The sequence below is a fragment of the Lissotriton helveticus genome, chromosome 1_1 (genome assembly GCF_964261635.1).
Source record: "Lissotriton helveticus chromosome 1_1, aLisHel1.1, whole genome shotgun sequence".
Taxonomy (NCBI): domain Eukaryota; kingdom Metazoa; phylum Chordata; class Amphibia; order Caudata; family Salamandridae; genus Lissotriton; species Lissotriton helveticus.
In genome coordinates this window covers 1,078,704,246-1,078,726,717 of record NC_136057.1, presented here as the reverse complement: position 1 = coordinate 1,078,726,717, position 22,472 = coordinate 1,078,704,246, and the positions used below count along the sequence as shown (strand labels likewise).

At 43.0% G+C, this 22,472-nt stretch overlaps 1 protein-coding gene across 3 annotated transcripts in view; it reads right to left on the bottom strand.

Annotated features, from left to right (window-relative positions):
* NEDD1 (NEDD1 gamma-tubulin ring complex targeting factor) overlaps window positions 1-22,472 on the bottom strand; it is a 383,820-nt gene that overhangs the window by 347,991 nt on the left and 13,357 nt on the right. For 2 of the 3 annotated variants that reach the window (XM_078677984.1, XM_078677985.1), the window contains exons 2-4: window positions 12,157-12,300; window positions 10,156-10,250; window positions 1,977-2,093 (exon numbers count right to left, since the gene is read on the bottom strand). In XM_078677984.1, the coding sequence (XP_078534110.1) occupies window positions 1,977-2,093; window positions 10,156-10,250; window positions 12,157-12,292 (348 nt within the window). In that variant the 5' untranslated portion in view covers window positions 12,293-12,300. Of the gene's footprint in view, window positions 1-1,976; window positions 2,094-10,155; window positions 10,251-12,156; window positions 12,301-14,163; window positions 14,249-22,472 lie in introns of those variants that run through there. The other variant, XM_078677986.1, reaches the window with a different exon arrangement.

Sequence of the window (22,472 nt, the reverse complement as noted above, 5' to 3'; positions counted from 1 at the left end):
CTATGGTTTTTTCTGTGAATTTTCAAGGTTTTGTAAATGCTAATTCCTAACTATATATGGTCTATAACCTATGGTTTTTTCTGTGAATATATATATATATATATATATATATTACATACACATTTAAATAAGATACGGAAATATATTTATTGTAGATCCCCACTTTACCTCATCCAGGAAATGCCTACTAAGGCATTCGGACGGTCGCACAGAATGCAGGATAGGATTCTGTATGACTCTTCATTTACATCAAGAACATTTTGAAGAATGGAAGTATTTTTTATTACACCAGGAACAGGTAAGGGCTCCATCAATTAATTTGATGGGTTGTTTACATAATTTATGGTCGGACAGATTAATTCACCCACATTACTCTCTTCTGTTTCTTAGAGTATTGCCTCCTGATGAATGACCACATAGGTCCGAAATGCATTGAGGATCCTGACTAAAAATTGTCCTGGTTGAACCATGTGTAATTGAAGATTATTACTTTAGTGGGAAATTTTTCAAAGATCAACTAAAAGAATGATAATAAAATGTTAATAAAGGAATTTGAACCTTTAACAAAAAATTGGTTCAATTTTTGTTTTATAAACTTATACATTTAAAAGAGATCAGGGAATAAAACAGATGTGCATGTCTCCCTTCACACGACGCCAGACTGGCAGAGTGAAGGCATTCAGTTTTTGTAGAAACCCGGACCAGAGGGCGATACCCTTTTACACCCTAAGAACATTGACAGTGATATAACAGTGGCTGAATTAGTGGAGTGTACTGAATACATTTACATTACAGTTTTTCATGCTGCAAGTAAACCTATTACAGCAGGGTTGAGACTGTCTCAGGTCACTCCACTGAAGGATAGATTGTTTGATGGGAAGATAGTAGCTTTGAAAGTTGTGTCTGCCATCTTTACAACAGGGACCAACAACGCTAACATACCCAGGAGAAGTTAAAAATAAAATGGAAGAAGGGTGTGGGGGAGGCCCAAGACAATAGTTGGCACGCGGCTCCAAGTTATTATGTGTGTTGGGATGTGGATAAGATGGTAAGTTCTATGATACATTGAGGCTATTTCTCGTAATACAAACTTTTTGGTGGAAACTAATGAGGAAGATTGCATGAAGTGCTAGGCATGCTGCTTAAATCTCCTGATCATACTGGGTGTTTGGGGAGACACTGAAATTAAGAAAAGCCATAAGCGGTTTGCAAACGTGGAACTAGCTCGATATGATCTACCACAGAAGTGGGGAAACAATTGTCTCCTTCACCGAACTTGTGGAGTAAAATCTTGACTGGTGTATGGAGCTGGAAGGTTGACAAGTATTGCATTGTCAAGTTTACATTTGGTCTCCATTCATTTCCTACGTGGTGAATTTTCTTATTTGATGGCGATGGGGGATTAAAAATCTTCGACCCCGAGTTTGATGCCTCTTAGGAACGTTGTGCTTTATGTGCCTTTCTGAACAAAAAAAATACGGATTTATCATGTAGCCAAAACAGAGGAGTAGCAGCAAATCTGCTCGATAGCAGCCCTATGACCATGACTGCCTGCGTTAGAAAATCACGCTAGAGGACGCCAAATTTCACTCACATTTATGGAGTCTTGTGAGAAAAAATTCCCCCATGCAGCAATTGGTGGAAGTTGGCCGGAACTACATGTTTAGTCACAAAATTTTGCAGCTGGAATGAAACATTCCATCCACCCCTGATCTAGGTGGGAAAGGGAGAAGGTGGGAGGAAGGTGATCGGGTTGACTTTAATTTATTAATAATGTAAACAAAGACATTCAAACACAAAGTGACCAGTACACACATACTTTGCAGTACACTTCAATAGCATTTGACTTTAATTTATTAATAATGTAAACAAAGACATTCAAACACAAAGTGACCAGTACACACATACTTTGCAGTACACTTCAATAGCATTCATTCACAAGTATTTTTAAAAGGAGCTTCAAGTTTGATCCTTACCTTAAGGGAGCGATAAAGTCTTCTAGATTTTAACTCCCAGATATTGACAGTATTATCAAGACCTCCACTCACAAGGTATTGAAAATTTGAATGTAAATGTAAGCAAGTCTGTTTTTCCTGCAATAGAAAATGTTTAATTTAAAATACCATTAAATGTGTTCCTATTCATAAGGTCAGAGTTTTACCTGTAATATAAAGGTTAGGTTTCGTTGGACATCGTTTGTAAGGAAAAAAACAAAAATAAAAGCACACAAAAAACTCAAACATGGTACCAGCAGATGATAGGCACACAAAGGGGTCTTCTAGCATCTCATATATTAAGAGAGTAAGAGATCATAACTTATCCATGAACAACAGACTTTCCAGAAGCCATGTCTATCCCATTACAAATACTCACAATATTACTTTGGTGCTTCTACAAGGATACATTTTTGTAAGACCTCTCCATAAACAAATTACTAAGCAATTAACCAATTAAAATAGAATTGCAGAATAAACGCCTTAAAATAATCAGAGATTCACCAAATGTTCTGTCCCACTGGATTACCTTTAAGAGTAGTGATGCTGAATGCTGTGGTCCAGTAAGTTGCTTAGAGAAAGAATGTGCTGTGTGCTCTGCAGGTGTTGGGAGGTTGACAGTGGTTGCTTTGACTTAACCGATGCAAGTTTCTGGTGAGCTAATTTAGGTGTATTAGCTAGTGCTGGTCTTCCTCTAATCTAAGAAATGAAGTCAAAGCAATGTTCCGCATCTGCCTAGGTGTACCTTAAACTTATTTGTGCAAGACCCAGTATTTCCTATCAGAGAGGTTTGATGAATTTACAAGGAGGAAGAGGGCAGAAAAAGACTGGTCTTCTGACAACAGAGCTTAGCTGAAAAAGATCTATAAAAGGGCTTATACAGCAGTACAGCAGGAAGGAGCACTGATGAACTAACGGTGCAGAAGGCATGAAGATGCTGGTCCCCAAAAAATTGATACAGCTTCGGACGATGCAGCAAACCCCCTCAGCCTAATATCATGGTAGTAAAATGGTAGCAAAAAAACTAATTTTGAGAAAAGGAGTCTCTGAATGGATTGTGTTCCTATTGAAAGGGTTCCAGGCCTAAAAGTTTTTGAGATGGGGGCCGTCAGAAGATCGCACTGTAGACAGAAAACCATTCAGTCTATGGAAAGCATCAGAAGTAAGATACAAAAGAAGGTCTAGTGATAGGAGAAGGGTGACTTATCTGAGCACTACTGTGAAGAAGACTAGTTCAGCGTAAATAGCCATTGGCAATGCATAACTACCTACATGTCGCAGATACAGACTACCATTAGGGTCCTTCATAATGTGAGAAGGCCGTCAGAAGATCGCACTGTAGACAGAAAACCATTCAGTCTATGGAAAGCATCAGAAGTAAGATACCAAAGAAGGTCTAGTGATAGGAGAAGGGTGACTTATCTGAGCACTACTGTGAAGAAGACTAGTTGAGCGTAAATAGCCATTGGCAATGCAGAACTACCCACTTGTCGCAGATACAGACTACCATTAGGGTCCTTCATAATGTGAGACGGATACACGGATGTATGAGGAGAGGTATTGAAGTACCAATTTTATGACCTGGATCCTTAGCAATGGACATTTTATATCCGCGATATTGGCCCTAATAAACAATTTAAGAGTTGCACGTGTGTTCCAAAATTCACTGATAAAGATAGGGACATTTGATTTTAGAATTCTCTTCTCCACCAAGAATGATACAATTTTCAATTGACTATCTAGTCTGCCCTCTGGAGTCCGTTTTGCAGATGCTACCAATTGAACAATGAGGTGGATGAACAGTGTTGTGCTGTATAAGCGGTCGCCCTTATGGTCATCGTCACACAACCTCCTTCTAAGACACTGGCTCACCAGTCTCTTCTCGCCACGCCCACTTCACCAAGCGCTCGAGCGTATCTTTTGATGATATTCCTTCTCTCATCATACCTTTTCCTTTTCCTCCCATCTTCTTAGGCAATAGAGGCTAATAACTATTAGGCTTCATTCCATTTGTCCTGATGATGATCCCCATGAATTCTTAGCGGGATCGAAACGCCGTCGACCTATATGTGCACCCTATACAGATTGTATATTATGTACTATGTATGTGTAAAGGTGCCTTTTGGATTTTCTGTTTTACTGTAATTCACGAAACCCTCGTTCTTGCCTAATAGCCCTGTTTTCTTTCTTCTGTAAACAGTAATTACTTGTATGTGTTTGGGTACAGGCTTGTGCCCCACTACGGTGAATTGTTGAAGGAATCCTTTGGTTTATTTTTTGATCCAGTAAAGATTGCGACCTCTGTCCGGCTGGACATGTCTAAACCAATATAGATCAATTTTGTCTATATTCATTTTTCTGTTCACAAAGTGTGCATGGGACCACTGTTGTTCGAAATTATTATGTTCCCCGAGGTCCTGTGCTGACTCATTGGGGCTCCCTTGTTGTTAAAAAACATATATGTGCGCAATCGCCTGATTGCAAGGGCTTTACTGCTCTCCACTTCTACCAAGTGGGTTGCTTTCCCCTTACTCACGCACCTGTCAGGTTATTACTCACTACCTTTCCCTCCCTCACCTCCCATCCCTTCTATATTGTTATGTCTGATCAGCCCCCTCTATACTCAGAGGAGTATATTAAAAAGTTCTGTACAGGCTCCTCCTTATTTACGGATCAAGAAGACATTTCCACTGCAGGGAGTTCCAATCTCTCTGAAAATTTGGAAAAACAGCGGAAGAAATATGTTCGCTTAGAACTAATGACATTGATGCTTGCAGAGTATCTAAGATCCAATACAATACCACTGGGGTTGCAAGTAAGGAATATCCCTGGGGTGTTTACAGATAACCCCAAATACATCTCTGGCTTCAGCCATATAGGCACTACATGCTCAAGACATTGGTTAGTTTTGGGCATTGAAACTCAAGAAACTGGATGAAATCATCAAAGATCTAGAAAACCAGATTAATGATAATAACACTGTCCCTGAAGCTAAAAAACTTCTAGACAAAGTTGAGAAAACAGTGCTTGAGTTCCATCGCATTGAACAAAATAAAAAATCAAACAAAGTTAAAAAGGATATTAAATCCTTCACTCAAGAACGCGCCTACCCCTACCTTCACAAAGATTTCTATACCAATCGGAATTTTAACCATAATCCCCAGAACCCAAGACCTTGGGGTCGATTCAACCAAAGAAACACTATTGTGGGATTCACTGATTCCTCTGCCGAATCTTCAGACAACTCAGACGTGGGGGAGGGAAGTAGTGCCCCTACACGCAACCAGAAGTCCCATTTTTTAGAGAGAGGTGGGCAAGAACCGGCCAAAAGGGGCTGTGTCAAACAGCAACCAAGATGGCACAACCCCCCGGGGAAGAGACAAACCAGACAGAAATTCTACCAGTGGTAATGGGCATAAATAACTCGGACAGGAGTATTCCCTTGTTTAACTTATCCAACCACATTCTCTCTAGTCAAGAAATCTCTATCCTGAGCAAGGGACTTATCATTTGTACCCACAACATACCCAAATTTTCTAGACCTCCAAACCGAGTTACTTGGGTTCTTTAGAAAAATTAGACTTCGGGCATTTTTTGACCAAAACCCTATTGAATCTAAAAACACCATCACACCTTTCAGACCCCCTCCACATTCTTTCCTACAGCTAATATGATTCCTAAAGAGATCAATACGTTTGAGAAAGTCATCCTCAAAGAAACTTCTGAACTGGAGAAAAAACACCTTTTTATCCCATATAACATCTCATTAGATGAGAAAAGGGCAATCTCCACATTACGGACTAACGATGGTCTAATTATCAAGCCAGCAGATAAGGGGGGGTGGCATTGTTTTGCAAAATATTGAAGATTATAAAGCAGAGCTTAGACGACAGGTCTCCAACACTGATCACTACTGAAGCACATGAAAATGGTTTCCTGAGCAAACATGAACTGAACTTTCTCAACGTAACCAACCCCATGATTCCGGTTATCTATACCCTCTCTAAGATTCATAAAAATCTTGACACTCCTCCTGGAATACCGATTGTGTCAGGGTGTGGGTCCGTCCTTGAGCCATTGGGAAACTATGTCAACTTCTTTTTGAAGGATTTTGTGCCCATTACCACTTGGTTTATCAGGGACAGTATGTACATGATAAACCTCATTGAGAATCACCCCTTTGACCGGGAGAAAGAGACTCTATGTACATTGGACGTAGAGTCTCTTTACACAAACATTCCATAAAGAGAATCCTTGTTGGTCATGGAAAATATACTTAACAGCAGACCAAGACCACATAGAGTACCCACACTTTTCATTATTCAACTTCTTGAGATTTGCCTCACTCAGAACTTCTTTATGTTCGACGACAATTACTACCAGCAAGTCCGGGGGACTTCCATGGGGGCAATTTTTCCCCCACCCTGGCCATTCTGTACATGGATTTGCTTGAATGCAATACCATCCTCCCTGCTACCAACCTATTCCATCAAGGGATATTAACGTGGAAGCGGTATATAGATGACATTTTTCTCATCTGGGGAGCATCTCATGACAACTTGAAAGCCTTTCTGCATTGGCTAAACAACAATTGTAATGGTCTCACCTTTACACTCACACATAGTAATGCCAGTATCCCCTTTCTTGACCTTTGCATTCATCACAATGAAGGTTTGCTCTACACCTCCCTATTCCGCAAACCCATGGAGAGAAATACACTACTTAGCTATGATAGCTGTCACCCCCGAGCCCTGAGAGATAGCCTCCCGTACTCCCAGTTCCTGAGGCTCAGTAGAGATTGTTTCCAAAAAGTGGACTACTTCAATGAGGCAAACATACTAGCGGCCAAACTTAGGTGTAGGGGATACCCACGACGGTTGCTCAAGAATGCAATGAAAAGGGCCTGGTTTTGTCCACACGAGACATTATTGTAACCCAAACCTAAGAAGAGTACTGAGAAGTTGGTCTGTGTTACCACTTTCTCTATGGCGTCCAATAAAATCCGCCAGAGTATAAAGAAAAATTGGCATATCTTAAACTCTGGTACGCTTGATTTGGAAATGCCCATTTTTGCTTTCAAAAAGAACAAAAACCTGAAGAATCATTTGGTTAGGGCTGCGCTCCCTTCGACAAACATCTCAAATACTACACTTAATGATCTCTGATTACTACCGCCCCTCAGGGGCCATGCCAAATGTGGTAATTGTGTTGTGTGTGATTTTTTAATTGACTGTAAGGAATTCACTTTTAAAGATGTGAAAAATGAGTTTAAAACATTCACCAATTGTAATAGCTGTAATCTTGTGTATGCCATCTTTTGTCCATGCAATTTGATTTATGTGGGCCAGACGAAGCAGAAAATTAGACTCCGTATCTCGCAGCACCGGAGTAGGATTAGATGCAAAACCGCCAATGCTCCCCTTGTCGAACATTTCAATACCAAGGGTCACAGTGAAAATGACATACGCTGGACCGTGATCAGTCAAATAATCTTACCACCTAGAGGCGGTGATCTCACAAAATTACTAAACAAAGAGGAATTAAAATGGATTATCAAGACGGACAGTCTCAACTCTGGGTTGAACCTACAAGAAGACTGGACTACCCTAATCCAATGAATATACGGAGACTGCTATGTACCCTACACAAGAACTGTACAATACATGTGTTTTTTACAATCCGTAGTGTACATTTTATGTGGCTGGTCAACAGGAACTTAACTCTATGGTTTTCTCTTTATGTATTTAATTATTAATTTGTCCCTTTACAATTTTCCTCTGTCATTCACCTTTTATCACTGCACTCTACCTAACACAGTACGTGGGTCACTCCTCCAAGATGGCTGCCAGGACTTTTCCTTGGTTGTCCTTCTCCTATTTCCATGCCCAGTCTCCTCCATGCAGAGGTACCCCTCCAAGATGGATGCCAATTCTATCCCAGGTCAGTCCTCCTTCTACCTTCATGCCGGCTTCCAGCCTATTTGAGTTGCCATTACTTTTGGCAGTAATCCGGAGGAACGCTACTGCATCCCCAGGGAGGAATACACCCCGACTGACACGGTAAGCACCTGCAGTAATGCATCGTCTGTAATAGAATACCCACCCCAGATCGTACCTGCCCCTAACTGCCCGCTTTCTTTCACAGGGGCCCCCTTTATTATTACGCGATCAAGCTGACGCGTCCTTCAGAAGCCCCCGTAACTGGTAAGTCAATTCCACGGAGCCTCACACCGCCCCGTTCTTTCCCCCACGGCTCCCGCCCTTATGACCTCTCCATTTCCTTCCCTCAGGGCAGCTTCATCCAATCCCCCAACTCGCACTAAACGAGCATGCCAGCTCTTGCCCCGGAGGTAAGCCCCGACCCACGGTACTGCCTTTTCACTGCGCCGTAATCACAGCTCTCGTATTATAGGCATGGCTTGATTAATTCAGGCGCACCACTACCGTTTTTCATTAAGCCTTCACAACTTCCTTGACTATGCAAGCTCCATTGCATGTTTATGATTCTTGAGATCTACTGCACATTCAAATTGGATCGTGTATGTCTGAACACTCAGTAAGGAGCGTGTATGTCTGGACACTCCCTCACGTCCCTTGATCCTTCTTCACCGATATTCACAATGGTCCCAACCGATTATTTCCGGTTGTTCCTCCAACCACCTGCGCCGTTTACCTTATTCGCTTGTTTTAATGCTTCTCTTACGTAATGTGTATGACTCAACACTCCCTCACATCCATCAATCTTAATTCATCGACACCACTTCTTGCCCTAATCCATCAATCCTGATGGTTCCTTCACACACTTGCGCCGTTCACCATGTGTTTGGTTAATAAATTATTCCTGCGTCGTCCACGCACTCTGCTCCTTCACCTCCTTGGGACTCAGTCTGACTCCACATAGTGTAAGCGGTCGCCCATTATGCTCATCGTCACACAACCTCCTTCTAAGACACTGGCTCACCAGTCTCTTCTCGCCACGCCCACGTCACCAAGCGCTCGAGCGTATCTTTTGATGATATTCCTTCTCTCATTATACCTTTTCCTTTTCCTCCCATCTTCTTAGGCAATAGAGGCTAATAACTATTAGACTTCATTCCATTTGACCTAATGATGATCCCCATGAATTCTTAGCAGGATCGAAACGCCGTCGACCTATATGTGCACCCTATACAGATTGTATAATTTTTACTATGTATGTGTAAAGGTGCCTTTTGGATTGTCTGTTTTACTGTAATTCACAGAAACCCTCGTTCTTGCCTAATAGCCCTGTTTTCTTTGTTCTGTACACAGTAATTACTTGTATGTGTTTGGGTACAGGCTTATGCCCCACTACGGTGAATTGTGAATTGTTGAAGGAATCCTTTGGTTTATTTTTTTGATCCAGTAAAGATTGCGACCTCTGTCCGGCTGGACATGTCTAAACCAATATAGATCAATTTTGTCTATATTCATTTTTCTGTTCACAAAGTGTGCATGGGACCACTGTTGTTCGAAATTATTTTGTATAAGTGGATGGAGCGAGAGGGTGCAGAATAAATGGGTTTCGTCATTTTGTAGATACTTAGCAGTGTTGTGTATTACATCCAGCTACATACATGCCGAGTTTGATGTTTTATTCAGTTGCGTGACTGCACTGTGTGGATGTATTTTGGGTAAATTCTGCAGTAGAGTTCTTGTTGGGTATAACAGGCGACGTGGGTCACATGCTCACCGTGCCATTGCACTCAAAATTCACCTCACTTTCCACACAGGCAAAAACTGGTCTGATGATGCTTTTTCCCCCCATCTGAAGGGGGGCAGGTTTGGGAGTTTAAGCAGGACTGTTCTTATTGGAGCAGAACAAAGTCAGATTTACTGACGGCTGGTTGCAGTCAAAAATGCAATATTGGGAAATTAAGTATCGACTGGAAAGTGGCCCGGAGTAATAACCATTGGCCGAGATTAATTCAAGCACTCCACCCTTCACGTTTTCTTTTCCTATGCCTGATCTTGGCGGGGCATGTGTATGTATGTACCCTCTTATAAAAAGCTTTGTTTAGCAGGAACTAACTTTAAAATATTATTTGAACATTACTCTTCCTTGACATTTCTTGCACACATAGTATGACTGGAAAACCAGTATGGTAAAATTACAAACAGAAACAAAACACAGTTGTACTTACTCCTTCAGCAAGAGTAAAAAGCTGAACAGATTTGGACTTGCAGCTTGAAACTACTATTTTATCACCAGAGGCCGAGGCACTAGCCAGAAAATGATCTGAATGCTAAGTTAAAGGAGTCATACAGCTAAAAACTAAAAGAAACAAAAGAAATTGTTTTACTAATAAAAATGTCAGAAATGGCGTTCTGGTAGAAGCAAAATGTTAACAATATTCCAATTATCTTGAGAAAAAAACAGAAAGATATCGGTTGTACCTTCTCACGGTATGCAGTTAATTCCTATAGAATTTCAATAGGCTTTCCTTTTTCTTCAAACGCAGTCGACTCCACAAAGGCCCCTCTTATAGGAAGGAAATGGTGTACTCAGCACGTATCACCAGCTTCACTCGGATAACAAGCTATGAGTCACACGCTATTTTTCTACAAATCATCGTGTTTCCAACTTAAGCGTATGTCTTTACATGTTTCCTAAGACTCATACATTTCACATTTGTGGGCACTTGTGAAAGGTGGCAGGGAGGGATCTTCAATTAGTGACCTTTGAGCAATTAGAGGAAATGCAGTAATTATACTTACAAATTGCTTGAGCAGGATGCAATGCTCACCACAAAGGAGGGTTGTGAGGGGTGAGACAAGGCTGGTGCTGGGGAAACAGGTGCATGGCTATTCGCACGACTTACTGGCTAACAGTTGTGGGTGAGCAGCAATGTTCACTGAAGCAGCAGCAGCATGCTGGCAGACGACGAGGGTGAGTAATGAAAATAGATGAGCCCTACGACCCAATCATAAGAGCATATATTGGACTCGGGGGTCCCTGTCTCCATCGGACCCGACTCTGCTAGTGCCAGGGATTTGGACTTTAGGCTTCAGCCATCTGCAACTTGTGACTCCGTTCTAAAAGTGTATGGAACTGCTGTGGAAGTCTCAAAGTCGTAATGAACCGCTCAGCAGCAGGCAACATGTTCCTTCCCATTCTCCTTGCAAAGCAAGACTAAACTGGAACTGGGGTGCCCTCATTACTACAATAGAAATGCTCAAATCCATTATCCATCGGTCTCAGTTCATTTCCTGATATTTTTTTTGTGTGGCAGAGGAACTAACAAGGGAAGAAAACAAACGCTTCTGCTCAGGGACGAGGTGGTTGTGAGTGTAAAATATTCCACCTCAGCTGTTACGCAATGCTTTAAGAAAGTTCATCTTTTTACTAACCGGCCAGAACGGTTGGGTTTGCATATTTATCACTCGTCCTCCGCCGGTCTGCCCATGCCAGAGAGCATGGGGTTTAAAGGTTTTTAATTTTATTCCCCTCTTCGTAGTCAATAAAATTGCCCCAGGAGAGATCAGAATAAGGCCAGGCCTCGAGATGCCCACTTACATATAAAGCAGCACTGGCTTCTCTGCTTTCCATTTTTAAAATATGTCTCTTACGTTTTACCCTACCTTAGATGAAAAGGGGCCGAGTGTCTATTGCACAAGGCCTTGGTGTATTTTCATCTCCATTGTTGTTATGATGCACTTTCCATTTTGCATCGTAAACTTGTGACCAATTATGAAAGGTATGGCACTGGCACACGTTCATTTAGCCTTGTATCCCTTAAAATTACTACAGTATCTGAACTTTCCAAGATGTTTTTTACTTGCTATGGGCATGATTGCCATTTCCAGCAATCTGTCCTTTTTCTGGACATTCATATTCCTGTGGCATGAAAACGGCCTTCGTGGCAGCATTTTAAGACAGAAATCGGAAGGCAGTCAGGCAGCGTGAAATATTTTAAATATTTGCAAATCACTCTATGGCTGGTGACCTAACCAGTAAATATGTACATTAATAAACAATGTTAAGTATAAACACCCCTTTATCAATAAACGTTCTATTTGCAAACTACCAAAAAGAAAATAGAAGTGGAAAAAAATGAAAAACTTTACACAAGAGATCAAATCTCTGCCAGCATGAAAATTATGCACTGCACTACAAACAACTGCATTTGCTTATAAAAGGATACTATTAGTACTCCAACAAAGAGACGAAATTCCAGAAGGCGAAGTATGCGGATTAAACTGGTCCACCACTGTCATCGAAGAGTAGTCCCATATTTTAATATCCTCACCAGCAGTTGCAAATCTGATGTTGTCTTGCATGACTGAACCTACAACGGAAATAAAGCAGAATTTTAAATTTTAAAAAAGCTTTAATTTGCTGGTATCAAAAAGAAAGTTGATTGACAGTTAATTAGTTGCCCTACTTAACCCTGCACAGACATTCCTGTTGAATTCAAAGACCGCAATATCGAATACTAGTGGGGGCCAACATCGGAACTTCAAGAGTACTCTGTTGTCGAATAGTAGGTTTGCAACTTACAGTATTTTGAAATTTCAGAATCACTGGTAGCAATATTATACAAAAACACACTTTAACAGTCATTACAAATAGCCCATATTTAAGTGAATAAATAGTAGGAGTACAAAACATCAGAAATTACAATAACACATTCGATATATATTGATCTAATCGCCAATTTGAATATGTTTCTGAAAAGTCATTCCAGTTGGACCCAGCACCCAAGTAAATCCAATTTGCTTTTGCATTTGGTGTGCTGACGTGTGCAGCGGCTGTGACCTGCTGAACAGCCTGAGCCACCTGTGTTTCAAATAGATGGATGTTTACATTTTAACACTGTACCGAGTACCTCTCTGATAAATCAGCCGTCAATCCACTTCACTACAACGCCATTCTGCAGAGTAAAAAGACGTAGAGCTTGAGCAAAGGATATATTTTCGGCAAGTACTACTAAGAAACCTGTGCCAAATTTTAGATCACATATTTTCTGCATCAACACCTGCTGTAGGACACATAATCCTATTGTATAAATCTGAATCCTCTGACAGAAAAGCACCATGGCTGCAACTGTGCATTATATGTAATGCGCGTGGAAATGCCTCCGTAAAGTTAAAATTACATTTCATATTTCCTTTGAAAGACTTTTGAAGCACAAGATAGAATCTGCTTGATCTCGTCTCATCTGAACTACATTTCAAACGGCATCTACAATTTCACGTGCAATCACATCTCTTTTGAGCTCTGCCTTCTAACTGCTACTTCAATGGCCACCTACCCAATGCCCATGATTTAAGAGGGAACTACCTGGGGGCAGTCAAGTACAAACCGTGTGCTTAATTGTGTTTCTATTATGGCACCTTTTCCATTAAGAGAAGGAATTCCTCCAGGCCAAGTGAGCAGAAGCACTGTGGAGGATTGGACCTAGTATTGGCTCAGGGAAGGAGATTTCCTTGTAAATTCGATGGTTTATATTTGGAGGGTGGGAGCGGGGCACTGAGTTAAGTGGAAAGCACTCCACACAACTGAGGCAGGTTTAGGTCGCCATTGATTATTTTGTCGCTACAAACCATGCCCCAATTAAAGGATCTGGGAGTGAGCATCCTGGGAAATTTCTTAACATTGGTTCAAGCCTCATCAAGTAATAACTAACGAGTTTAGTAAAGTTCCCTGTCAGCAATGATGAATTCCCACCGGCTGCCAAAGCAGTGGAGGTGATGCAAGCTTGGCCTCGAACTTCTGTTACCAGTATTTTGCTCAAGGACTGGCTGTTGAGCCACAATGCTAAAGAGGGCCATGGTCACGTCAGTGGTGCCCGATTTCCCCTGAGGTACTTCTGGCTGAGGGACGCAGAAGGTCCTGAAGAGAGGAACCATACTCTGCCTGTAGGAATTGCAGTAGAGCATTTAGACATTAACATTTCTTGTGGATTTAAAAGCATAGTTTGAGAGCTCGAATCTAGGAAAAATGGGCTGGAGCCCAAGCAGCCAAAACAGATGATTTGAGGAGTTTTCTTAAACGTTATAAATCGGTCAGAATAACGTGAACACAGAACGACAAGCTGGTCTACGTGAAAGTGTCTCTGCATTAAATTGAGTTTTTGGGAGTGTTTGGTTACATGTTAGAACATGCTAATGGTTAGATATATGAGCGAGTGCTTCGAATCCTGACTTACTGAGTCCATGGCTACTTGATGGGTGAGTTCGGAATTGTTGTACGCCAGCAAAGATGCATAGCTGCAAAACAGAATGACTTTGCAGGACATCTAATGAGAACAAACTGCAAAAAATCTAAACACTGAGAAATAATTTTTTTTTAAAATGCAGTACAAATGACCACTAGCTGTAGCTAGAGAAAAGACCTGGAACACAAAGTAAGAAAGATCTGTAAGCAATGCAATACCGTTCTAACAGACAACTAATACTTTTTATCCACTGTGCTAAACATGAAACAACAAGCAAACACATAAGAGGTTCTGCAAGAAAATAAGAGAACCTATAAAAATCGAGAAAATAACAGACATTGCTAAACGGCTCTTTAATACACAGTAGTGTGAAACTATATGGCAACTAAAAGACCAGATATATACAGTAAGTATTGGAAACGTGTTAGAAAGGACCATCTTTTGCGTGGTATACCCTCAGATGTTAGCCTTGACTGTTAATGCTGGCTGTAGAAGTTTCTGCCCTTTACCACTATTGAACAGAGGTAAAGTGTCTGTGCTCCCCCTTTAAACGTGATAAATTGCCATCCCCCTAATTGGCATGTTTAACTTACCGATAGATCCCTAGTATATGGTGCCCAAAAGAGTACCCATGGCCAGCAAGATACATTTCCCCAGTGGCTGCAGCTCTCATTGTGTCACCCACTGCAGTGACAATGCAAACATAACAGCAGTCCTGTTCTGTGTAGCTTGGCTGTGAAAGTCTTAACTACAAATTCAACCTGTCAAAGTAACCTCTTTGAACAGACCTAAACCTTCATTTTAAAGTTTTTATAAGTCACCGTTAAGTAGACTTTATTGTCCTACGAAAGCATGGTATGCAAAAGGTAGGACATGTACACATTTAGGGGCTTATTACGATGTCAGTCGGAGTTGCGACCGACACCGTCCCGGACTCTGGGCCGACCGAGCGGAGGTCGGCAGTTCCGACCGTAGGATTACAATGCGACCGAACACTTTTTGGTCAGATTTCCACTGCTCTCTATGGGAGCTTGCTTCACAGCGGTGAACCGGCTGTAATACAGGCTCCTATAGAGAAATGTGGGGGGGTGTAAAACCATGCACCTTGTGCCAGGCACCCCATGGTTCCTGCCACACAGTGCAGGATTTTAAAGGGTGGGTACCCTATGTACCCCCTCGACCACAAACCGTAGACCACAGAGGCAAGGAGGCCCTGCTAGGGGTACCTAAAGTCACTGTCCGACAGCCTTTCCATGTCAGGAAAGGCCAGCATGGAAAGGCTGTAGGAAACAGACATAGTAATCCAGACAGCGGAAACACCGTCCATAGGAGATTGCAGTGCGGTACCAACTGTCTGGAAGCCTCTGAGATCGGTCGGAACTGAGTCGGAATGATCGGCCGTTTTACGCTCAGACCGCCGACAACGTAATCAGTTGGTTAGACCGCAAACCGACGAGTAGGTAGTAAAGCCTCTGACCAAAGTCAGAAAGCCTCCGACTAGAGGTCGGAAGTTTTTAGACTGACATCGTAATCGGCCCCTTAATGTTAAACATGTCCTTACATTGAAAAAGTCTTCAAATCATTTTCACTGTAGCAAGATTGCCAGCTTTTTTTTTTTTTGCAGAGTTTTATATAGCGCGAACTAGAACCGAACCGAATCAGTTATCAGAGCGCTTTACATAGCACCAGTTACAGTTACGTTAGGACACACTCATTTTTTTAGGCACGGGGAGAGTAAGTGATTTGGCCAGAATCACAGGGGGTTTTTGGCGTCGTTACCGAGACTCGAACCAAGTTCCCCAGGTCCGAGGTCGGGTGCCTTAGCCGTTAGGCCAATCTGGATACCATTTTAAAAATTAAATAATGTTGCCTGTTCTTAGGAAACCGGTAGAAAGATAACTCTTAGATATGTAAGAATATTTATTACAAACCCAATTTATTGAAAATTTCATATTTCTAATAAATTAGAAAGGGGCCTGTTATCTGCCTAAAGTCTCTAGAGGCCCATTTGTATGATCTTCTAGCTGTCACCTGGGAGCTGAATACACCAGTTATTAAGATGTGAAGTTGCTCTCAGAGTGGAGACAAAGGTCTTGCATTATGAGGAGGTGTTCTGTACCTCCGGCACACTGACCATTTGGGCTGCACACAGGAACTTAATTAACTTCAAAGAGGCCTAACCTGTTACAGGCAGATGTAATTTACACCTGCTCCCTTCCTCTGTTCCCCATGCCAGTCAGTCATCAGGCCCAGTGGGAGAGGACCTGACCTAGAACTAATTTAGAGTGACCGCAGATTGGGGGTGGGGTGTTGCTCATTTCCCTAGCCACTCCTCTGGGGTGGATGTAGGTAAGTGACCATTGTTCATGCTTACCCCCTAACTTTTTGCCCGATACCGGATGCTAACTTAACTGAGTGTATGCTGGGACCCTGCAAACCAGGCCCCAGCATGTGTGTTCTTTCCCAAAACTGTACCTTTGTTTCCACAATTGGCACACCTCTGGGCCACATGTAAGTCCTGTGTAAAAGGTACCCCTGTTACCAAAGGGCCTTGTGACCAGAAAAGGTCTCAAAAGGGCTGCAGCATGTTTTATGCCACTCTCAGAGACCCTTCACCTCAAAACCCACACACTGTCATTGCAGGCTACGCGTTTTGGTGCAGACCAAAGTGAAGAGTTGGCATAGCACACATCCCTGTGTGACATGCCCACCAACACTGCCTATGGCATGGGTAAGTCACCCCTCTAGCAGGCCTCACAGCCTTAACACAGGGTGAACCTTAACTCAGGTGAGGGCATAGTTGCATGAGCAATATAACCATGCAGTGTCTGTGCATTCACAGACACTAAGTGCAGCAAAGCCATTTTGAGCACATGGGCCGGGAACATGTCAACACTAACTTCACAGCTTCAGGATTGCTCTACCAAAGACCGAGAAGTTTGGTATAAAACTCACACTGATTGATTTATTATGAAATACACTCAGAGGGTACCTTCGAGATGCCCCCTGAAAAACGACTGACTTCTAGCGTATTGGCCAACTGGTCCCTGCCAGCTATCCACCACCAGACAGGTTTGTGACCTCATGACGCCTTTTGTGCTCTCAGAGGTCAGAAACAAAGCCTGCTCTGGGGGAGGCTCTCACTTCTCCCTGGCAGAAACAGCAACACTTCAAGGTGAGCCTCAAAGGCTCTCACCGTGATTTGGACAGCTCCAACTAGCAGAAATGATCGCCCCCCCCCCCGTCCAAACCCCACTTTTGGAGGCAGGATAGGTGCACAAATTAGTAAGCAGAGTTGGAGTGTCCACCTCACCCTGGAGCGGAGGTGAACCCCTCCCCCGAATATTCTCCATCCTGTTTTGGAGAATTAGGCCCATAGAAACAGGGATGTGACCCTCTCCCCAAAGGGTGGGTGCACCCAAAGGGTGTAGTCACCCTAGGGGACAGTGTCCATTGGCTACTGCCCCGACCTCAGTAAAGCCATTAAATTTAGTATTTAAGGGCTCTCCTGACCTTGTTCTTCAGATTAGACGCCCATGAAGAAGGAACAAAGAGCTGTGCAGCAGTAGAAAAAAAAAGTCGACAACTGACTTGGAACCAGCCCTACCGGCCTGTCTCTTCCTCCAGTGACCCTGCTCAAAGAAACCAACACTGCCCGCAGTTAGCAACCTCAAGAACCCCGGGGACTTGTGCGGTCTTCAACAAAGACTGGTTTCCAGTGGACACCCATTTTGTCCAGCAAGAAACTAACTCAAGGACTCCGGATCCAAGACACTTGCACCACTCGTCTGCACCCGAAGCCCACAGCCCGAGGCCAGGTAGCCCATCAACCCAGTGAAGTCTCCCCGGCGATCCTGATCTAGGATCCTGTGTTGGACGACCTCTCCTGATCTACCCTTCGACGCCTGCAGCCTCAACCTGAATGGTCTACCCGACCGCGACCAGAGCTGATGAGAAAACCAGACGCCTAAAGACAGCTCTGCACCGGCAGCTCCCAGGCCTTTGTGTGCCAAACCGACAGCGTCCTGGCATCCCCTCACTATCCAACTTACCTCTCCAGTCATAAGATTCCTTCAGCCAGCCTTTCGGAACCGAGCCTGCCGTCGTTTTCCCCCAACTGAGGATCTCCATTGGTTTCAACAGGGCACCCGCCGCCTCCTTTGCACTCTGCACCCGGCCGCCCCTGTGCTGCTGGTGGTGCAGTCTCAGATGAGCAGTGTCCTGTCCCTGGATTACACGTTATTCCAAGTGCGACTGCAACTGAGCACTGTCAAGAGCCCCAGTACGTACAGCCAGCCATGACCAATGGGATTATCATCATACTTTGAATCTTGGGGGGCTCATTTAGTGGCAGAGGGACTAAAGCAATGGGCGCTCGAGGTATGCAGAGGTTGGAGGTATGTATAGGTTGCGCTCTTTTCCCCCCCCCATTGTTCTTCATTAAAATGAACTACATTCAAACGCTATTTGCATATTTTGTTTACAGTAAAACAGGAAACCGGTATGCAATATAATAAAATAATTCAAACACATTACAAAATAAATGATAATCTATAATTAAAAAAAGGAGGTTGCCTGGCTGGGCCTTCACAAATATTGAATGTTTTAAGTGCATGTATAGGTTAATAAAGTATACCAGAACACCTTCTAGCTTTCTCCACACGACTAGAAAGAAAACATTAACTTTCAAGATTAATACACTGTAGAAAATTCGACAGTTTTAAGAACAGCAAATTAAATATCCACACAGGCAACAATGTTAATTCTTACAATCATAGTTCATCACCCTGGAAGTCAATGCTGTTTTGCCATTACATGATAGGATTGTGCCCGATCCTAGTGTTCCTTCTCATGTTCCTTCCTTCCCGCACTGCAGACGTTTGTCTTGCTTTCAGATGTTGCTTATTTCAGGATATCAGACCTCCAGGTGGATATCCTCTGTACACTTACTACAGGTTCTCCAGTTAAAAGCTAACATTCTCTCAATCAGTATTTGTTGAGGAATTACAGTCCTGCTTCAAGGGAGTGAGGGACGTTTATTAGTTAGTGGTCAGTTGGTTATCTTCTCCCAGTGTAGGGTCTACGTAGAAGCATATTCAATTCAAATAGAAGAAACATGCCTTGTCTTGTCTACATACTGAGCAGATGTACAAGATCCCTGGATACAGAAAACAAATTTTGGAATGTAGTTCCCAGGTAAGCATTATGGTTTACATGGCAAAGGAAGAAGAAGCATGATTTTCTTCTTTTAACCCTCAGCCCAAATACCTCTTTGAACATCCGGGTTGGTCCATAGTGACACGTAATCCCTCTTCCCTATACTTATATAAAGAACAAATATATCCCCATTTAAGGATACAGCATACATTACTCCATCAAAGTTAATTCCATGCAAATCATATAGCCCCCTGCCATGTTTCAACAGTATCTCTACTGTCAAGGTGAACAAAAAGGGTGATAAGGGGCTCCATTAGTGCATGCCTGTGCCTACTGGCCAGCAATTTGAGATGATCTACCCTCGAAGTAGGATCAGAGTACAAAACTTTGATCTAGGCGAGGGATCTCCACTCCAAAACTCATATCATGTAGTACTCTGAATAAATAAACCCAGATGAGGGTATCAAAGGCATTCCTGAGATCAATGGAGGCCACCACCAAATTCTGATCTTTTTGTTCGATATGATTGGTATGTAGAAAATCTCTAAATATTTAACCATACTTCTCCCAGGCATAAACCCACTTTGGTCTGGACGAACTAATTTAAGAGGTCTCTTCAATAACCTGGATGTCAGGATCTTTCCACTGATACTGCTGGACTTCTCAGCTGCCTTTTATAGTCGACCATGGCACCCTCATATGCACCCTGGAGCATTGAATAAGATTCACCAGCAATGTCCTTTACTGGCTCTACTCCTACCTTTCCAACCAACATCAGTTTGCTCACATGAGCACCTCAAAGTCCCAAAAGATCCTGATCATCCACAAAGTCCCCCGGGGTCCATACTATGTCCTGCCACCTTCAACTTTTATGTGGAGTTCTTGGTGCTCTACTCGGATAACAGCATCAGCATTCATCAATATGCCGATGATGCACAACTAGACTTGGAAGCGTCCTCGACTTCAGACATTCATCACTCCAAACACTGCCTGAATACCATCCAGACCTGGATGTTCAGTGCTTATCTAATTATCAACCCAATTTTGAGAATTTATGTTGTTTGTCAAGAACAAACAACAAGAAACAGTACAAACGTGGCTTAATGATGTGAACTTTGCTGGCTTCGAACATCAACTTTCACCAAATTTCAAGTCACTTGGATGTAACCGGGACACTAACATAACCCTCAAGGAACACAATGAAAGCAATAAAACGTGGTACCAGCTCTCTTCTCTAATGAAAGGGAACTGTATCTTGTATAAAGCAACTTCTGAACTGCTCTTCAAGCTTTCAAACTCTTGCATGTGTATGGTGATAAAGCACTGCTCCATCACCTCACAGACTCCACAAAGGCACCCCTTAAGATATCCTACATGGTGCAGCAGGTCTCATCCAGGGCCTGAGGAAATATGCTCAAATCTCCTACATCAAGATGTAACTCTATTGCATCTGCTTGCCGGCCCACACCATTGTCAAAAAACAGCTGCGTCATTTACAAAGCCATCACAACCAGCACCTTAACTTACCTTGAAGACAAGCTTAACATATTTGGTGGTTCTCTGCACACTCGCAACCAGGACTAGGACACTATCAGACTGGTGGCTACACAGTGTATACATTTTTTTTCTTTAACCCTTTTGCATGTTTCAAACGGCCCCCGGCCGTCCGACGTCACGGTGGGCGTGTGCGGAGGACGGCCGGGGGCCGTCCTGATCACGCCCAGTCATAAATCACCCGCACCGCAGCGGAATTCCAGCCGTAGTCAACGGGTTAAACAAGGCAACAGCCTAGTCCATCTATACCCCAATGTTGCTCCAAATAACGGAATGGTTGAAGTCTCACCTCTTTAAAAACACACCACCACAATGTGCTAACTGTCCACGACCCAGATACCTCTCCTACCACTCATTAACTTTATGCTCTTCTTTGATCCGCTACAGAGCTTTGCTGCCTTTTGGCTACGTTTACACTATAGAAATACCATATACATACATAAATACATGTTATAATCTAGGTGTTGAGACGGAAAAGTCTTCTGCATGGGTAACAACATGTACCCCTGCCCTGAATGGCCAACTGTACTGTTGTCTGGATCCCTAATGATGATTTTTTTGTCAGAGGCAAACACCGATCATGGTGTGCACCATTACATAATCTGTCTTAGGAACTGCGGTCTTGTAGGACCGGAGGGAGTACCTAAAACACTACCCTTATAGTGGTGGAAGGCTAGTCCTTTCCCAAGAGTTAAGCAACACATACGCGGTGGTGGCAGCATACTGTGTAGTGATAAAAGTAGTTAAGACATTGTTTTTACCCTGTATCACTGGAGTGAGGCCTACAGGCGCTCTCACCCTTTTAATAGTTCTACTGCTGTGTGCCTAACACACCCCTGGCATACATCAGGTAGATGTGGAGTGCAGCACAGCGCAGGAGTAGTGACTCTGGACTGGATATATGTAGGCCTGAGAAGGGTACAGTACAGGGATAGAACAGTACTGTGTAGTTCATGTGGGATTAATGCCTGTATGCATGCGTGGCATACATGATATTAAAGATGTAGTGATGTGCAGTGCGTGCATGATGAAAGTATGTGCTGGAAGTATATGTGCTTGGGTGAAGTACAATACATGAAGGGTGATGTGTTGTGCAGAGCACACATGGTTTGTGTGTGTGTGTTTGCTAGCAGTGCGCACAGACTGAATATATGTGCAGGATGCATGTGCGGCTGTAGTGGTATAGTGCATGGAGACGACAGTACTGGGGAGTAAGTATGCTGGGAAAGTATACATAGTGCAAGTGTGCCTACAATGGTACATTACATGGAGGACCCTCGGTTCCATTCTGGGTAGGGGTGGGAGGAATTGGTGGGGTTTCTTTCCGAGAAATTGCATTAACATTGTGCTGAATTCTGCGAAGGGGCAGAGTTGGCGCCGCAATGTGCAGTGCATACACCTAGGTGCTCCTACATGCTTATGTAAGGACACCAAGGGGTATGTACTGGAGTGGATCCCCCTTTGTCCCCTTACATAAGTATTTAAGGGCGTATGTACAGGCATATGTGAGGGCAATAAGGGGTGTGTGCTGCACTGTAATGCAGTGCATACCCCTAAGTGACCTAACATAAGCATGTAAGGGCACTGAG